Source organism: Perca flavescens, chromosome 9, assembly GCF_004354835.1.
Source record: "Perca flavescens isolate YP-PL-M2 chromosome 9, PFLA_1.0, whole genome shotgun sequence".
In the NCBI taxonomy this organism is placed as follows: Eukaryota; Metazoa; Chordata; class Actinopteri; order Perciformes; family Percidae; genus Perca; species Perca flavescens.
Window position 1 is genome coordinate 35,310,179 of NC_041339.1, and position 18,882 is coordinate 35,329,060.

Below are 18,882 nucleotides of genomic sequence, written 5' to 3' on the forward strand. Positions count from 1 at the left end.
GCAGTGTACTGGCAATAACACATCAACCCCAATAATCGGCCGTGGGACAGTCTGGCGAGGTCAGTGACTGGAGTCTGTTCGGTGTGTTCCGCACTTCTACTAAGCCTCTCAAAATCTGACGAAAATCTTTTAAACTGACCTGTGTTGATCTGAAATAAAGACAACTGTATGGCCTATTTTCTCGCTTAAAATGTTTTCAGAAACACGTTTCGGTGAACTATCTCCGTAAAATACGAGATCGTATTCTGAACGAGCCGCCATTATGCCCAGTTGTAAAATCCGGGAGCAGCCAGACCCCACGTGGCGCGTTTGTCCAATCAGCTGCCGGTTTTCATTTTTTTGGCAACAATACAGATTAGCACCGCCTGCTGTTATGGAGACGTATTACGTCTCGCGCACGTGCGGAACGCATGCTCAAGTCGGTTCGGTGTGTTCTGAGGAACTTTTTGGACCAACTCGGGGAGCCGACTGATCAGTCCGCCTGGCTTTTCTGCCGACGGTCGGCCGTTGGGTTGGTGTGTCAGTGGCTTAAGACTTTCCTTTGTAAGATAGTTACAGTGCTTGTGAGTTTGTGAGCTGTTTTCAGTCGCTCAGTGCAAGAATCTCTCCTCACTGGGTATGTGTGTGCTGTTAGTGCAGAATTTCAAAGGAATCTGTAACCACGCAACAAGAAAAGAACCGACATCAAACTAAGCTCAAGCATGATTTCCATAATGAATGAGATTACAAAAGCTGGTTTCAAGCCTGAAATAAAAGGACATCTAAGCTGCTTCAAAAGGTGGGAAACACACAAATGCTGCAGCATTCTTTAGAAAACTGAGCAGTGATAATTTAAAGAATGTTTTGTGGTAAATGCGTTAAACATGTTAAAACACTCAACTGCTTGCAGCTGCAATTCAACTAATCAGCATGTAGAAGAGACAGAAGAACTGTGGAGAGAAGGGAAGCATTTGACTCAAGCAGAGTTCCAGTTGCCACATCATCTTCCCAAACACACCTACGTAGAGATTACCACGGAGCAGAGACAAGCCTGGGCAGCGCCACGCTAACGCTACTGTAGCCTCATCGCCACAAGCTTTTTCCCAGCAACACTTTCAGTTTATGTTGCTGGAGGAATTGAGCCAGCATCAAACTCTTAAACTTCATCAGAAAGCATGCACCGTGTGAGAACACGGGTTGTGTCAAAGCACATGTTCCTACCTGTTCAAACTCTCTGAGGCTGTGCATCTGTACCAGTGGGCCTTTATTCGTCTCATCACACGAGAAATCTGCACAGATAGAAAAAGAAAGATGTAAATACAAAACTAGCATATCCTTTAAAGGACAATTCCGGCGCAAAATGAACCTAGGGGTTAATGACATATGTGTACCGAGTCGATCGTTCTCTGGGATATGTTTTGATGCTAATCGAATGCGTCTTTAGCTTTAAACAAGCTACCGCAAACGGGTAGTTAGCTGCTGACGCTACCTTTCGGGGAAGATGGTAAATTGCTATTTTATACCACTAACAAGCCTCATAATAGCACCACACTTCAACGGTAGAATAATGAGGGTACCTACATCTAAACCGAAGCATTGAGAATTTTTTAAGTGTACAGACAGTTTATTAAACAGTACCGTTGTTTACATGCGGGCACCATCTTGGGAAAACATGAGCAGTCGAATCTCGAACGCTGTGTTTGAGCTATGTTACTGGTTACTGGTTGTGGTGTTTGTCGTTCCACTAGTCATGACTGTTTACCCTAACCCCTAACCCTAACCCTAGATAAACAATGCTAGACTGCCTTTGCGGATGAAGGCTGTGTGATTCGGTTGAAAGCTGTAGACCTTAACTCAACCTTGAGAGATTGTTTTGTCAACAGTTTTTTTTCTTTTTTCAGCCGTGTTTTCAGAAAAGCACACACAGAACAGGTCTGCATAGAACAGAGATCTTCAACAGGGGGACCATTAACGCCTGAGGGGTCCTGTGAGTTACTGCTAAATTATTGTTTGATATGTATGTCTTCAAATATACATTAACATGAAATCAACATATTATTAGCAAAGATGAATTGGCCTATTTGTACAAAAACAAAACCTTTAATTAACATTGATGACACACTTTCTAACTAAGGTAGCCATTAGTGTAGCCCTGCACAGATACAGTTAAGCTTTAGGATTTACTGTGCCTTCCACATGTATGTGTCACATTAAAACTTGATATATGAATACCATTATGCATAGATCCATTTTCATCCATCTGGCCAGTTTAATATGCTACTCAATTGTTATACTGTAGTAGGGGGTCCCTGCTCTGTCTCTTTGTCAGCTAAGGGGTCGTTGGCCTAAAAAAACTTTAAAGATCCCTGGTCAGAAGGCTGTATTAAATGCTCATAAATGCATTTCATATGTCAAATGCACCATAAATCCTGACTGTACATACATTTGAAATAGTTCAAGTGTGGCTGAGGATCATCAGTCAAACGGAGCAGAGCTGAAATGTAAACACAGCAGCTTCTCTGAAACGTCCTGATCAACCCTCGCCTCATTAAAACCCTATTAAACCTGGATATATGGGCCTTGTACACACACACGCGCACACACACACACACACACACACACACACACACACACACACACACACACACACACACACACACACACACACACACACACACACAGTCCAGCTGAAACACTTCCAGAGGTCTTAAGACGTCTCAAAGCCAAACTTAGGGTCTTTAAAAGGCCAGGAGCGTTCCCAGAAAACTCCACACAGGAGGGATTTGTGCAATAGTTGGTGTTTTATTCCTTTAAAAGCGGGGCCAATGGGGTGGGGTGCCAGATCCCGGGGGGTGTTTAATCAAGACGGCTTTGGCAGAGCACAGATTTCTGACGGATGCAGGGGATATGTCCGCCCCAATATTTAGAAGAGAATACTTAATAATAATAATAATAATTTCCTTTATGAAAAAAAGACATTTCCAGCATGAATTGATGCAGAAAAAAATACAAATTTACCACAATGCTGTAAACTAAGTGTTTGATGGTCAAAATGCTATGTGGGAGGACCCCCAGATCGCCCAGTTTCAATGTGACCCCTCCCAATGTTGAAACAAAACCTATGCGCTGGGTTGTTTGCATTTCTTTAAACCAATCACAACTTGTGCGGCGCTGAGCTCCAGACGCAGCAACGGTGGCTCTGCTAAATAGTCTCAGGAAGGAACGTGTTTTGGTGGAACATTTGCACCCTGCTAAAGAAAACGCCACGTACAATATTAAATGAAGTTAACTGTTGACACAATACAGTAACGTGAGCTATTTAAATTAGCTGCACGTACTGTATCCCTGTGTGTACTTCGTCCACAGCAATCAATCCCACCAATCGGTCCCAAAACGTCCCAGTTAGAGAGGAAATGCACTTCTGTCGGCGCCGGATGTCCTGCCGACTATCCGGTAAATGAATCGGTCATTGATCCAAACTACTATCTGCAAAAACAACTCTATAACTACTGCAATAATAACCACTTTATCATTTCATGGTTCATTCTTAAACCTGCAAATAAATGAGTACTCACAGAGTACTTTTGTACTAAAATTATACAAATTTCACAGTTCTTTTGGGGACACATGAAGTACGAGAACACACACACCTATTAAAGGGGGGCGGTGGTTGTTAGAGACACACTCATTCATAATCATAGTGAATACACAGTGTCGCGCCTACAAACAGCTAATTAGTCAACACTGCAGCCTGTATAGGGCAGAGGGTAATAAAACTGTAATGAGCTGTTTATACTGTTTTTTTCCCCCTGGAAAAATCTGCGAGTAACATCTTCTAGGTACAAATGAGACAAAGAACACATTGGTTAGATTAATGAGATTAAAGTGAAGCATCGAGCAGAGTTGGGCTGCAACTAAAGATTATTCCTATAGTCGAATAAACTGGGGATTATTTACTAGATGAATGGATTAGTTGTTTAGTCTATAAAAAGTCATAAAATGTAAAAAGAAAAAGCCCAAGATGACGTACTTAAATGTCTTGCTTTGTCCAGAACTCAAAGATATTCGGTTTACTGTCCCAGAGGAGAGAAGACACTAGAACATTTTGACATTTAACAGATGTTTTTTGGTCATGGTCAATAAACCTAATTTATATGACATTATACCTAATTTTTAAGTTAAAGCGTAACGCTTGCCAAAATGCAACCTAGGATCTTTTTGTGAATGTACTCGAGTCTTTGTTTAAAAGCATAATTAGGACGGAAGCGTCACTTTTAAGAATGACTGTATTCTCGTTTTGGGTCAAATGGCCTTTTGAATGCGAGAGCTATTGGGGCACTGCTATGATAGCATCAAAATAGCTATTTTTAAAACACTACGAACATTGAAAACACTAAAACCTTGCTCAAAGTATCCCCAGGGGCTCTACACATGAACTTGAGCATTGAGAACATTGTTTGTGTTCACAGAGTTTACTAAAAAGAAAGGTTTTGAACGACTCACTTTAGCAGTTGGTGTTTCCGGTCGCTGCCATCTCGCCAGTCAAAAAGACTTTGTGAACACAAACAATGTTCTCAACGCTGAGTCCATGTGTAGAGCCCTTGGAGATACTTGGAGCAACATTTCATGTTGTATCGAGCCTTCTTAGTGTTTTAAAAATAGTGAGTTTGATGCGATCATAGCAGTGCCCCTAGCACTCCCATTCAAAACCATTTGACCGAAAAATACGGTAAATCTTAAAAGTGGCGCTTCTGTCCTAATTATGCTTTTAACCCTAATGTTTTCTTCGGGTCAAATTTGACCTGTTTTCTAAATTTCTGTTTTAGAAATATGGATTTCTTTGTAACTACCTAATTTGATTTACCCAAAAATAACACAGATAAAACAAGAGATCGGATCTCAAATTTCATTGAATTTTGGGTGTTTTGTTCAATTGTTTAGCATTTTTAAAAGACATTGAAATGTTTTCAAAACAGTATCCTCTATGAACTTTCATATAAATTAGGTTTATTGACCATGAATTCCAAAAATAAGTGTAAAAATAATAATACGTTGGTGTTGTTTATACATGGCAGTCTAGTGAAAAGAAGCGTTCAACAGCAAAAAAAAAGCGCCAAATACATTGAAAAAAGTGCCAAAAGTGTTGAAAACAGGGACAAAAACGTGTTGATTTTCATGGGAGGACCTGCGTGCATGGTCGAATGGAAAACAACACAAGGGTTAAACGAAAGTTTGACTCGGGTACATAAACAAAAAGACCCTAGGTTGCATTTTAGCGAGAGTTACGCTTTGAAACAGAACAGAAGTTATGAATCATTTTGACTAATAGTTAAGATCAGAAGATGTTGCGTGAATCACAGACTGGTCCATCTCAAAGTTTAGTCAGAATGCTGTTTTGAAACCATTTGTTTGCTACACTGTAAATTGCTATAAAACGGAATAAAATGCCCAAAATGTAATGGAAGTAATTCATTTTACCTGCGGAGAATGCTGTATAGGTTTCATAAAACGTACATCAATGCATCCATGTTATTTTTTGGACCATTTGGATGAAATAAAACCAATTTTTCTGATATAAAAAAAACATTCGGCATATTTACTCACCCATCATAGGTCCGACGCTCTTCGGCCTGGCTCGTTTCTCTGCACCACAGTGCCTGAAACAAGACACAGCTATCAGCACTTCCTTCAGACTCAACACTGTCCCATGTGTCTCCCTCCTACCCCCCAGCAGCCACACACACACACACACACACACACACAGCACTCAAACCCGTTTCCCACGTTTATGGTAATGAACTATCCTCCCACCGACAGCCTTCAGGTATAACCTGCCTGCTGTAGTCCCGTCTGCTTCACATGTCACTCTGAAAAAGTCTGGGTTGAATTCTGAAAAAAGCACCGAGGTCAGAAATAGTCCCTGGATGAGCTTCCCACTGACATGTCAGAGTCCCGTCTACACACTCACACACTGGTGGTGGTGGTGGTGGTGGAGTGGAAACTGAGTCAGCAGCGCATGCTTTAAGTCACACAGACATCACTCACCAGCTGAGAAAAACAGTAAACAAAGACACGGGGTGGAAGAATCCAGGACACCCTTCCACCAACTGGCCGAGACATTATTAACAAGTGAAGAAAGTGTGAGTAAATGATTTATTAATTTAGATCAGTTGTTCACATGACAAGACCGATTTGTAATGCTGCAGTACGGAGTTCATTTGAGATGATGCTCCGACGTCCCGTTCCCTGTGAAGGCAGCACCGAGCTGACAGAAACACTAAAAAGAAGAAGATCCACCGTTTCGTCCGGTTGCAGGGGCGTAAACTGGCAGGTTAAATGTTGCAGACCACTGATTTTTGCAAGTAGTTTAAATTGTAAACCCCTATTGTGGTGATGTAAACTCGCCTTAAAATAAAACGCCCTCCAAGGGCACCTCAACGCCCCCCTTTTGAAAATATTGTTTCCAGCGCCCCCCGTCATCCTCTGAACGCTCCTAGAGGGAAACACTGATTTAGATGTACATACATTCATGCATGCATTTAAAAATATAATAATCTAGACATGCACTAATGATTAGTGAGTGTGTTTGTAGAACAAAATACTTTATTGGTTAGCAACGTGAAGGTTTGTGGTTTTTCTTCACCTTTAAAAGATTTTTTGTTCTTTAAAAAGACTGTTTGGCTTCAGAGATTCACGGTCTCCACGTGGCTTTAAAGTTGGTCGATAAGGAGGATGTTTTTAGGATCAGAGCAGAGTGGGCTGGGGTTTCTCCCCATTAGCACGTCCTCAGGGCCTTTTAATGAATAATCAATGAGCCAGATTAAGTCAAAGCAGCAGATCCTGCCGCGCTGTAAAGAGTTTTTAACTAAAAGTGAAGATCAGAAAGACGAAGAAGCTTCACGTCGGGGTGAGAATGTAATTAGGCTCCCCTCGTTGTCTCTGAATAACAGGAGAGTGGATTTAACAACATGTCGACCACTTAGGTGTGTGTGTGTGTGTGTGTGTGTGTGTGTGTAGTCGTTGCAACAAGACCTCCATGCTGGCCTGAACACTTGGCCTGGCGACAGCTGGGGGAGAATGTGAGTGAATGTGTGACAATAGAAGCTGAGTAGACAACAGTGAAGCCACCAACAGCTGCTGTGGGACAGCACAGCAACAGTTCTCTGATCAGCTGGCTCGAGTCGTTGCGCGAGATAAACATTTGTGCTCTTATGTGTGGCTACTCGTCATCAGACCTCTGCAAATCTGCTCCCTGTTAACTGAGGTTGAGGCTAAAAGGAAAACAGCTCCGGCACCAAAACGAGTAGTTAAGTTTAGGAAAAAGATCGCGGGTTGGATTAAAACACTCCTGAGCAACGAACATATTGTATGTTTCCTGGGTAAAAGTAATAAAGTTAAAAATAGAAGATTACATCAGAGAAATTCCGATCCCAAGCATCAATTACTGTAATTTTGTTGCTACTCTCTCCCTCGGCTGGGCTGCTTCCAGTGCATCTCTGAATTTGAGCTTTTATCCAAACAGATTTACCCCCTGCGTTGCCTCTGGGTGAAAAATCTAGCCTGAGGTAGAGCTGAAGATCTTTGCAGATCTAATTTCTGTCATTGTACACGGGCTCGGGCCCGGCTGTGGCTGGGCTGGGGCTCGGGCCAGGTTCTGGCTGGGCTGGGGCTCGGGGTCGGGCTCAGGCTTTCGCTCCGGGTTGCGCTCCGGGTTGCGCGGTAAATGAGCAGTCAGGTGATGCGTTTCGATTAGCGTGAAAATGAATGCTGAGGAGGTGAAACGGAGGCTGGCCACTGGAGGACATATTTTATTTCTTTGTTCCAACTTCCAAATGGCCTATAGCCTACGTTAGTCATGAATAAATTATGTTAAAAAATTTATAAATGACTCATTCTTGACAAAAGAGCTGTGTGCGTGCGCACATTTGAATAATGACAAAAAAACTGTCAATCAAAATGTACTTGTCGGGCTCAGGCCTTGTTGGGCCGAACTTTTAAGGCCTGATTAAATTATTATCTATTGTGAGGGCTTCAGCATTCAGAGTAAATCCCTCTGCTGTTCAAGCTAATAGGGACAATGTTGTGGATTGTCATATTTTTTAGCCAATCAAATTTTGAGTTGGCCCTGTTGGGCGTATTCTTTGACAGGCCAGAGCCTTCTAGCTAGCCCAGCCACCTACATTGGCATTTTTCGGACCAGTTAGCCAACTGAAGCAAAACTAGCTAGCATCACATGACCGTAGCAGTAACTTTAGTTCAAGCGTGTGTGTGTGAAGTTGATGAAAAAAAGGAGGATGTACTTTTTTCTTCAAATGATGAGCAGCTTGGGTAAGTTTAATGGATTTTTCTGCATTTTAGTCAAATGATTTGACTAGCTATTGCTGCTTGCGTTAGATTGCTGCTGCTGGGGTTGAAGGTTTGAGGCCACATTTTAAGAAAAATCTTAGAAATGTGGGACCATAGGACTGTGGGACCATAGGGCTGTCGGACTGAAGGACTGTGGGACCATAGGGCTTTGGGAACATACGGCTGTGGGAACATAGGGCTGACCCCGATCACAATGTGGAACACGATGAACCCTAAACTTATTTAGGGGGGAAACTGTAAGTCAAAGAGGTAAACACATTTCTCAGTACCAAAACATAGGAATAAATTAAAGGTTCAGTGTCCCAACAGGCTTGAAGAGGTTAAAATGATATTAGTGAACCAAGATAAGTCAGCCGTTTGCTTTGAAACGATTGAAACCAGCTCAGCCAATAGCTGCCCATCGTCCAGGAACAGCGCATTATGTAACTCTGGCACAAAGGTCCTCTTCTCATTGCAACAAGACTTTTTACTTTATGTATCTGCAGTCAGTGCAGAGGGGAGGCTTTTCTATTACACATTACATTAATGAATGCGCACACACACACACACACACACACACACACACACACACACACACACACAAAGAAGCCTTACCTTCCTCTATAAAGATAGCCGCTCATTTTCCAGCTGCATAAATACACCAATACACTCCCAGCTGCCCCAACAGCCGCTCTCCCAGTATCTCCTCCACCGTCAGGTGAGTGGAAGCCCTCTGTCTAACTTCAGTATGCCTCCACTGACCTGAACACATCCGTTTATCTTCCAACTGCAAGCAGAGCTCCAGCAGACGCAGCCAAAACGCCAGGCGAAAGAAGCAGAGCTGTGAGTTGGTAGGAATCCTCCAGCTACAGCCAGGAGTTTTGTGACTCCTCAGACCCAGAGCAGAGTGACCACAGTCAGGCTGTTTGGCCAGCGAGGCTCCCAGAGGAGCGAGCCAAGCACCCAGGCAGACTTTTGACGTGGCAGAGCAGCAGCAGCAGCAGCAGAGCGGGGAGGTAAACACCAGTGGGGAGCAAAGGTACACACACCGCTGCTGCTTCAGCATGAAAGACTGATCTGTTTCAGCACGCTCCAAAACAGACGCTTCACTAGGTGTGTGTGTGAGTGTGTCAGCATGTGTACAAACCACACCAACGTCTTCCTGCCATGGCTGGGAAACCAGTCACTGAGATGTCAATTGACTATTTGCCTCTGGCATTTTTTTAAAGCAGGGTGGAGCACAAGATGGGCACCCATGTGTGTGTGTTTTACGTATGTATGTCTGTGTGTGTGTGTGTGTGTGTGTGTGTATCCCCTCCTGTGTGTGAGACATGTTGGAGCACGTTTGACCAGCAGGTAAAACAAGAATCCAGACACCAGCCTCTGTTTCTGCCTGCAGGTCTTGCACGCACGCACGCACGTACACACACACACACACACGCGCGCACACACACACACACACACACACACACACACACACACACACACACACACACACACACACACACACACACACACACACACACACACAACACATTAACTATGTCTATTATGTCTCTTAGAAAAGCAGAAGTCCGACGGACAAACAGTGCAGCTGTGACTTGATTCAAACAGACAAGCAGCACATTGATGCCGATGGAGGCAGAATCTGGATCAACGTCTGTGGAAATTCCTCCTCAGTGCCTCTCCAAACAGGAGGGTGTGGTCTGCATGTGTGTGCGCACTTTTAGTTTGAACTTGAGTGTGTTTATGCATACCCTCCTCCCCCTGAAGAGAGAAACAGACAAACTATCAGGGTCAACATCCTGGAGTCTGACCTGCTCCCAGTTTAATTGGGACTGCTGATTTTTGCAAATTCTGTTTCAGAATTAGTTATAAATGAAAACACCTACAGCCTTTCAGGGTACACGATGCCTTCTGTCCCCCTTCAGGAAGGCTTTGATTGTGAAACATATATTAAAATGTTGAGTTTCATTAACAGCAGCTTACACTCACATACAAAGTCTAATGGGATGGAAATGTATGATCTCTTTTTGATTTTTTGAAAGAAGCTTTAAACACAAAAAACGGATATAAATCACAGTGGGCAACATTAGCAGAGCAGTAGAGAAAGAGGTCAACTGCAATGTGACTTGAGAAAAAGCACAGGCAAAATTAAGTACTTCATTGGGTGCCAGCATAGTGGCGCCAATGTCAGATAATAACTGCCTAGTCTCGCTTTGCCAGGCCTTCCTCCACAGCGCTGCAGAGGAGGGTCTAGCTAGTCTACAGAGCATTCCTGCATAGGAGAAAAACATGCTCTGGTTTATTGGCATTTCTTTAAACCAATCACAATCGGCATGGGTGGTGCTAAGCTTCGCATGGAGCTGCTGCAAAATAGCCTCAGGAAGAAACTTGTTTTGGTGGAACACGTGTACGTTCAGAGGTTGTTTTAGTCGTGCAACAGAAACCTCAGATTGGACAGATAGTCTAGCTAGCTGTCTGGATTTACCCTGCAGAGATCTGAGGAGCAGTTAACCATAGTCCTAACAAATCCACCGGAGGTTAGATCGCCAACAGAAAGACAGAGGGAGGGGACGGACATCCGGCAGAAGTGGCATCTGTCAGAATTTCCGTCAGCAACGGAGCAATCCCAGAAGTGGAACGTCGTGAATATAGACTAATATCTGCCCAATCAGAGTTAAGTTCGACAGTTAAACACACCTGAAGATGCAGAGCCTGAATCTGTAAAGCAAGGGTGTCAAACTCAATTTTCCTAAGGGCCACACTGGAAAATGCGAATCCCATCAAGGGCCAAATGTGTAGTTTATTGACATGCTTTTTATTTCACCAATAAAAGTAAAAGATTTTGGACTGTATAAGTCTATATAGCCTTCTCACATGCAATTTGGTCCACATAGAGCCCCAAAAGAAGTCCTTCAAGCAAAAACATTCCTTAGCCATCATAGAATTTAGCAAATCAAGCAAAAACAAAGCATTCTGATTACATTCTTAAAAGTAGGCTACCAAACAGCCGACTCACAGCAACATGTTTCACAGCCTGAACAGGCAAACGCTACGGTACGGCCCTTTAAAAGGTGCTCTAAGCGATGTGGTTTTACAGTGTGTTCAGAGGACAGGCAGCTAGCAGATAGTGAGATGTTTTTTACAGTGTGTTCAGGGGACAGGCAGCTAGCAGATAGTGAGATGTTTTTCAGTGTGTTCAGGGGACAGGCAGCTAGCAGATAGTGAGATGTTTTTTACAGTGTGTTCAGGGGACAGGCAGCTAGCAGATAGTGAGGACATATTTGCTGTATGTGACAAAAAAATGTTGTAGCCTAAAAAATTTGTGACATTGCTTAGAGCACCTTTAACTATAACTAAAGCTGGATGTTTCTGAACACCTGCAGCACTTGGGAGTAAAGTTTTTCCAAATACATTCCACATTCAGGACTCTGTAACCTGGAGTCCGCACAAACAGACACAAGGAATCTCTTTCCCTCCCTTATCTTTTTTGCTTTCTCTCTCTCTTTCAACCAGCAGATGTTCCCTCACATACCTGTGTCACATTCCACATATGCAGGCGGTTCAGTCAGGAGCGCCGAGGGGCTGAAGGACTACAGGCCTGCAGGTCTGAGCCAGGAGGAGACAGAACATCACAGGATGGACCTGAGCCAAACACTTTTTGCAATCAGCCAACACAACAAGCCTCTACTCTGGGATTTGCTGCTCCGTTCACTTAGACTCCGGGATTTTTATCATTATGTTTTCAACTTTTTGTATGTTGAGTTTATAGTCTCAGACACTGGTTCCCAACCATGGGAGATAAACGGAAAGGACCATGATGATAATGTTTAACTTAATAAAAAAGGAAACTTGCTAGTTTTACTTCTTCAGGCCTCTAAAAAGTAAATAAATTCAAAACAAAAATCACTTTTTGGTTGAGCTGCTTACAACTCAGACTTCTGCAACCTGTGACAAAAGCTTGCGAGTAGAAAGTTCTTGTTTTTCAAAGGGTAACAAGCCAAAAAGTTGGGAATTAGTGCTCTAATAAAGAGTACACCTTGAAGGTATCTACATAAGAATGACATGACATTATTATGAACGTGTCATAAACATGACATATTTATGACATAACGCTGCTTTTAGTAAATGTCATTCGGTTTTTGACTTGCAACGGTATGTTCCTATCTGTATTATTTTGTATTAATACAGAGATGGGTCTAGAATTAGTTTGAGACAGATTGCATCCACATATGATACAGATGAGACAATCGGTTGTCTCATAATCCATCTCCCAATGTGTGCATCATTTCTGCAGTGTTTCTGTGCAGTTTATTCTGGATTTAGAATCAGTCAGGTTGGGTGTGACCGCTTGATGTTCTGGGTTCATCGCAAAGTTAACTCAGATGAGTGATGTTGGAAGATTGTTATTTTGGTTTGAGGCGAGGCCGTCTGTCAGCTCCCTGACTGAGCGAAGGAGGGACGGGAGTTACAGGAAGAGAAGGAGGAAAACAGCCAGGAGACAGACGTGAAATGAGGGAGGAGAGGGGGAGTCTGCTGACAGTAACTTACACCCTGTAATTATTCGGATCACACCTTTCATCCACACTTCTCATGTCACCTTCCTCCCTCGCTAACTTCCCTCTCTGTTGAGGCAGCTGTCACCAGATCAGCTGCCCGCGGCCGCTAAACCTCCATCACTTAAACCTCCTACTTTCAGACTAAATACTGTAACGCTCAACTTAAAGGTAAAATATGTCGGGAGTATGGCTTCTACGGTTTGTAAACACACCGTCCATAGTTAGCCCCTCCTCCCTACAGCAGACATTCCCTTAAGTTCCCAGCTAACACTAGCACTAGCTGGCTAGCTTTGGTTGACAAGGTGCTATACCAAACACTTAAGTCCAATGGTTCTCAAACTTTTTTCAATAATGTACCCTATTTGAATTGTGTTTTTAAGCCAAGTACCCCCTGACCAGCGATAGATTTGCCAAACAACAGCCATGGAAAAACATTTAAATGCTAATGAGAGAAGGCTAGAAAAATTGGAAAAAGTTGGTAGAAAGAAGGAAGACAAAAATAGGTGGAAAATAGTATGAGAAACTTAGAAAAGAGCCACAAAAACTTTGTAAAAAGTGACAGACTTGTAAAAAAAAAAAAACAGTAGAAAGAAGGAAGACAAACTTTGAAAAAAGTGACAAAAACCTTGAAAAAGGCGGAATTGTTTTTTGAAAAAAGCAACAAAAACTTCGACAAACTTGGAGAAAAAAAAAGACGACAACAACTACCCAGTGTCAGAGGGGTATGCAGCAACAATTTTGTCATTCATTAGTTTTTCCATATCAATAATATTAAGAAATTAATCTGTTGGTATCAAGTGGCTCCCCCTACACTTCCACCTAATGTTAGACCTCCCTGTCTTTCCTGGTCCACCATCCTCACACCTGAATGAAATGAACTCACTTTTAAATATAGCAGCCTAAATTCAATTCTTAAATCAGCCTAGTGATGGCATTAGGTAAGACAACTATGCAGTAAGGTTGTGCTGCTGTTGAAATTACATTCACATTTCGTATTTTAAATATTTATATATGTTTTTCATATTTATTTATTTTTCTTCTTGTCATTTATTGTGCATGCTACCTTATATTTACAAGTTGTTATTTGACCTTAATAAAATTAAGATATGTCATGCATGGGATTGGTACCATAGGGTTTAACCAAAATCCAGTTATGCTGCTGCTAGCTTTCACATTCAGGCGGCTGAAACAGGGCAAGTTTTAAACGCGCTTTTAGCCTCATAACATGTTCGAGATGTCATTATAAGTGCCTTTCCATGTGAACTGATTCCTTCTGAGTGAACACAATGAATATGGCTGCAGTACATGTGAAGGAAATGCATAAAAGTTGTGCTAATTCATACCGTTTCAGCCGCCTGGGTGCGAAAGCTAGCAATAGCATAACTCGGTGCTGCGAATCGATATGAAATGATATGAAAAAAACTTTCCTGCTTTTCTGCTGATGCATTGTTTTTAGATAATGCTGCAGGTTAATATAATAAAATATCACCAAATATGGAGATTCATGGTTTTCACTGGACAGCGGTGTTCAGAGTATTTGTCGACAGTATTTCTGCTTTTACGGCAGTAAAAAAGGTCATGCTGAAAGGTTATTATTTGAGCCCAAACATCACACTGAGTTATTGATTATTTGTTAAAGTGGTGTTTAGTAATATGAGCCTTGGATGGGGGGTTGGCATAACGCTTAATAATAAATGCAGCAGACTCGGCACCTCGCCACCTGGGTGCGAAAGCTAGCAGTAGCATAACTCGCTGTAGGCAACACCGATTATTTTCGTTTTTCTCGCTACTGACAGCACTATGTGACAAACAACAGAGCTACGTGTTGAAATCGACCGGATTTCTCCTTTAACAGGAGATGAGTCCAGCTTTTTCCTCTGGATGGAGAGATTTCTATCAGTTTTATATTTCAACCAGAAGTTCTGATCCCGGCATCAGAAACTCATTTCAATAACTGGGAGCAAATCTACGTCATCTGACGGGTGACAAAGGAAAAAAGACTTTAAATAAAGACCGGTGCTTTTTTTTTTACATAATCTCGCCTGGACTTTGTTGTCCAACATGAAATTTCGAGGTATTTTCTGAACCTTTCTGCACCATGTGTAGAGATGGAGACCCAGGCCTCCGCTCTGTTGGGAGGGATGCAACTCTCTAATTAACTCGGTCGTTTCTGTCAGTGTGGATCTCTCTGAATGTGCAGTGTGCGTCTTTACATGGCCAACAGGCTTTCAGAGAGAGCAAATGACGAACAGCAGGGCCAAAAACCCTCCAGGAAACATCACGCTGGTGTTAACGCTAATCTAACAAAAACGTGAGGATTTCAAAATGTGCATCCAAACACAAACACGCTGTGATCTGCAGAGCTTTGCTTGGTTCAGTGAGAGCATGTGGACATTATTATTACTGCAGCCCTGCAGATGTTTTCACTAAAACAGAGTCTGCTGCATTTATTATTAATAAGCGTCATGCCAACCCCCCCATCCAAAGCTCATATTACTAAACACCACTTTAACAAATAATCAATAACTCAGTGTGATGTTTGGGCTGAAATAATAACCTTTCAGCAGATGCCAAGTATTCAAAACAATTTACTGCCGTAAAAGCAGACATACTGTCGACAAATACTCTGAACATAGTTGGTGATATTTTATTATATTAACCTACAGCATTATCTAAAAACAATGCATCAGCAGGAAAGCCTGTTTTTCTTTTCTTTTTTGATTTTGCAGCAAACATAAATCAATGCACATTTAAATGACGAATTCTCATGAACGGGTTCCTATGATCTATGATCTATATGAGCATATATCATACGAAAACTAAGCCAGCCGCCACAACAATTCGTAAGATATCCTACAAAATTATGGCTAGATTACACGGCGAAGTTTAGCCAACCAGTCACGTCTTTACATTTAAGTTACTATTTAAAGCTGTAAGCCGGGTACCGGTCACCGTGAGGGGGATGGCTGTTTAAGCAGCTGTTGCAGGTTTAGTGGACGAAAGATGTCCTGCAGTGGCGACAGTTAAGTTTAGACACCAAAACAACTAGTTAAGATTAGAAGAAGAGATTGTGGTTTGGGTGGTTCAAACAGCGGTCCCTTTAAAGGGTAACTACCGTTATGTGTTTGTGTCTAAGTGACTGATGGGAACAACAATCTCTGACATTGGTCCAGTATTAAGCGAGATCGCTGCAGTCTGCAGCAGAGAAACAAGCTACAATGTAAGTTAGAGCAATTATCCAGCTTGTATTTACCTTCACAAAAGTGATCGTTTTGCCGCTGACAGACTCAGATTATTATTCTAAGTGTCTGACAACATTACGGAAAGGATTTCTAAAGAGGTTGACCTTTCTGATAAAGAGTAAGATCCTTTTTATAAACATAAACAAATCCGAAAAGCGAAATTGCGTTCGCTAAACCCACCAGACTCCACATAAATAAACAGTAATTTTAGCATCGTAAAATACACTTCATTCAAAGTCGACAGAAACAAAATGAAACTATGAAAAGCGGTTTTGGATCGTCTTTACAGTTTTCCCAACCATCACAACTCTAGTTTTGGTTGAAATAAACACATAGTTTACCGATTTACATGTGAACATATGTTTGCTCTGTACGTGTTAAAAGTATTGTTTTTTTAAATGGAGTCTGGTGGGTTTAGCGCTAGCGACTTCAGAGCTGTTTCTGGTTAAACAGAAAGGTCTCAAAGAGGTTTTAAAGGTCTATCTCTGAAGAGATAAGTTCCATATTATTCTCAGACACTTAGAATAATAATCTGAGTCTGTCAGCGGCAAAAGGAGCACTTTTGTGAAGCTGAAGGTGAACAAGCTGCACAATCGCCCCATTAACTTACATTGTAGCTTGTTTCTCAACTGCTGACTGCAGCGATCTCGCTTAATACTGGACCAATGTCGTCTGGCAAAAAAATTGAACCTGGCTCACCTTCAGCTGCAAGGTCATGCGGCAAAACACTGTACACAATGACATGCCAAAACATCTTCATGCAACACAACTCCAACGGTTTCTGAGCAGACTCAAAGTATAGGTCCCTGTTTTCCATAAGTCAAAATCAACTACGCATTGTGAAAAGCTTTGTTTTTGTGTGTTAAGATTTTTGTGCTTAGTGTGGAAAAAGGGCTAAAGCAGAGAGAAACAGTTTAGTGTGGACAGAGTCTGAGTGTCTGTGGTCATTTATTTCTGCTCTGTTTTGCATCTGATGATCTGTGAACAGTATGCTGTTTGATTCAGAGATGTTCCTTTTATGACTTCAAGAATGAAAATGGGACTTGCATTCAAACACAACCTAATTTGAATACTTTAACCCTCGTATTTTCTTCCCGTCGACCATGCACCTGTATTTTCTTATTAATATAATTAGATTATTATAATATTAACTTATTACCACTAGTTGTACACTTCTTTATGGAATTGAAGGTGGATAAACCACATGTACATGAAATTATGCCAAATTTTTTAGTAAAATAAGCAGCTATTATGAATTATCTTGACTAATAGTTAGATATGTGTATGAATGATCACAGATTTCCACCCGGGTAGACCATGAAAGTAGTGATCATCAATGAACCATCCATGTTATCAATTATAAAAGAAAGCCATATATCTGATACAGGAACTTTGGAAAAAAAAGTATGACCAGCGTCAACATGAGGGTTAAATCTACTAGAATCAGTGCGTCCGTGTAGCTCAGTTGGTAGAAAGTGCGCCCAAATATAGAGGTTTACTCCTCGTCGCAGCGGCTGCGGGTTTGACTCCGACCTGCAGCCTTTTGCTGTCATTCCCCCATCTCTCTCCCCTTTCATGTCTTCAGCTGTCCTGTCAAAATAAAGGCCTTAAAATGTCCAAAAAATAATCTTAAAAAATAAAATGGATTAGAATCATGACATTTTTCGACATACTACTGTACACTATAACTTTTTTCTCAGACTTTTTTCGACATACTATATACTGTGTATACTATATTTATATTTTCATGATATTTCAAATCCATACGATGATATCGCTCATTTGCTCCTCCCCTCTAATACGACCCACGGGAGCGTTTTCCGTCTTCATATCTAAACCAAAGATGGTAACGGTCGCGATTTAAACCACATCCTTAACGTTGAGAAATGGTTGCAGTTTGGTTATGTTTAGGCACAAAAACTACTTGGTGGTTTGGGTTGAAAGCAGACGCTACTTTACTTCCGGTTACGCACGTGAGGCTGAACGAGACGTAGCTCCGTTTGTTTCTTAAAGTAAAACAAAAAACTCACCACTTACTTTTATTCTCAAACGGGACGTGAACCCCAGTTTCTCGGGTGAAAGTCCTGTTTGTTTAGTCACCTTAATTCCGGCTTTGCTCCTGTCATAACCACTACGACCACTAGAGGGCGCCGCTACTGGAAAAGTAAATATAGGTCGCACTAGCTGCTTGAATAAACGCTATGGGAGCGTTTTTTGGGGAGGATAGTCTTCGTTTTAGCCTATTTACTGCCGACATATCCCAAAGCACTGTTTCACATTCATGAATGTGTTTCCTCCAAAACAACAACAACACACACACACACACACACACTATCTTTGTGGGGACCAGTCATTGACATAATGCATTCCCTAGCCCCTTACCCTAACCTTAATCATCACAACTAAATGCCTAATCTTAACCCTTATCCTAACCTTAATCATCACAACTAAATGCCTAATCTTAACCCTTATCCTAACCTTAACCATCACAACTAAATGCCTAACCTTTACCCTCACCCTAACCTAATTCTAACCCTAATCCTAAAACCAAGTCTTAACCCTCAAACAGCCCTTTAAACTTGTGGGGTCCAGCATTTTGGCCCCACAAAGCTGTCAGGACCCCACAAGTATACTGGAGACACACACACACACACACACACACACACACACACACGCTATCTTTGTGGGGACCAGTCATTGACATAATGCATTCCCTAGCCCCTTACCCTAACCTTAATCATCAAAAATAAATG

At 41.9% G+C, this 18,882-nt stretch overlaps 1 protein-coding gene across 1 annotated transcript in view; it reads right to left on the minus strand.

The window, feature by feature from the left end:
• The window catches only part of pde4dip (phosphodiesterase 4D interacting protein), a 176,335-nt gene that overhangs the window by 148,387 nt on the left and 9,066 nt on the right, over positions 1-18,882 (minus strand). Inside the window, exons 4-5 of the mRNA XM_028586807.1 lie at positions 5,584-5,636; positions 1,201-1,268 (exon numbers count right to left, since the gene is read on the minus strand). Of these exons, the coding sequence (XP_028442608.1) occupies positions 1,201-1,268; positions 5,584-5,636 (121 nt within the window). The remainder of the gene's footprint in view (positions 1-1,200; positions 1,269-5,583; positions 5,637-18,882) is intronic.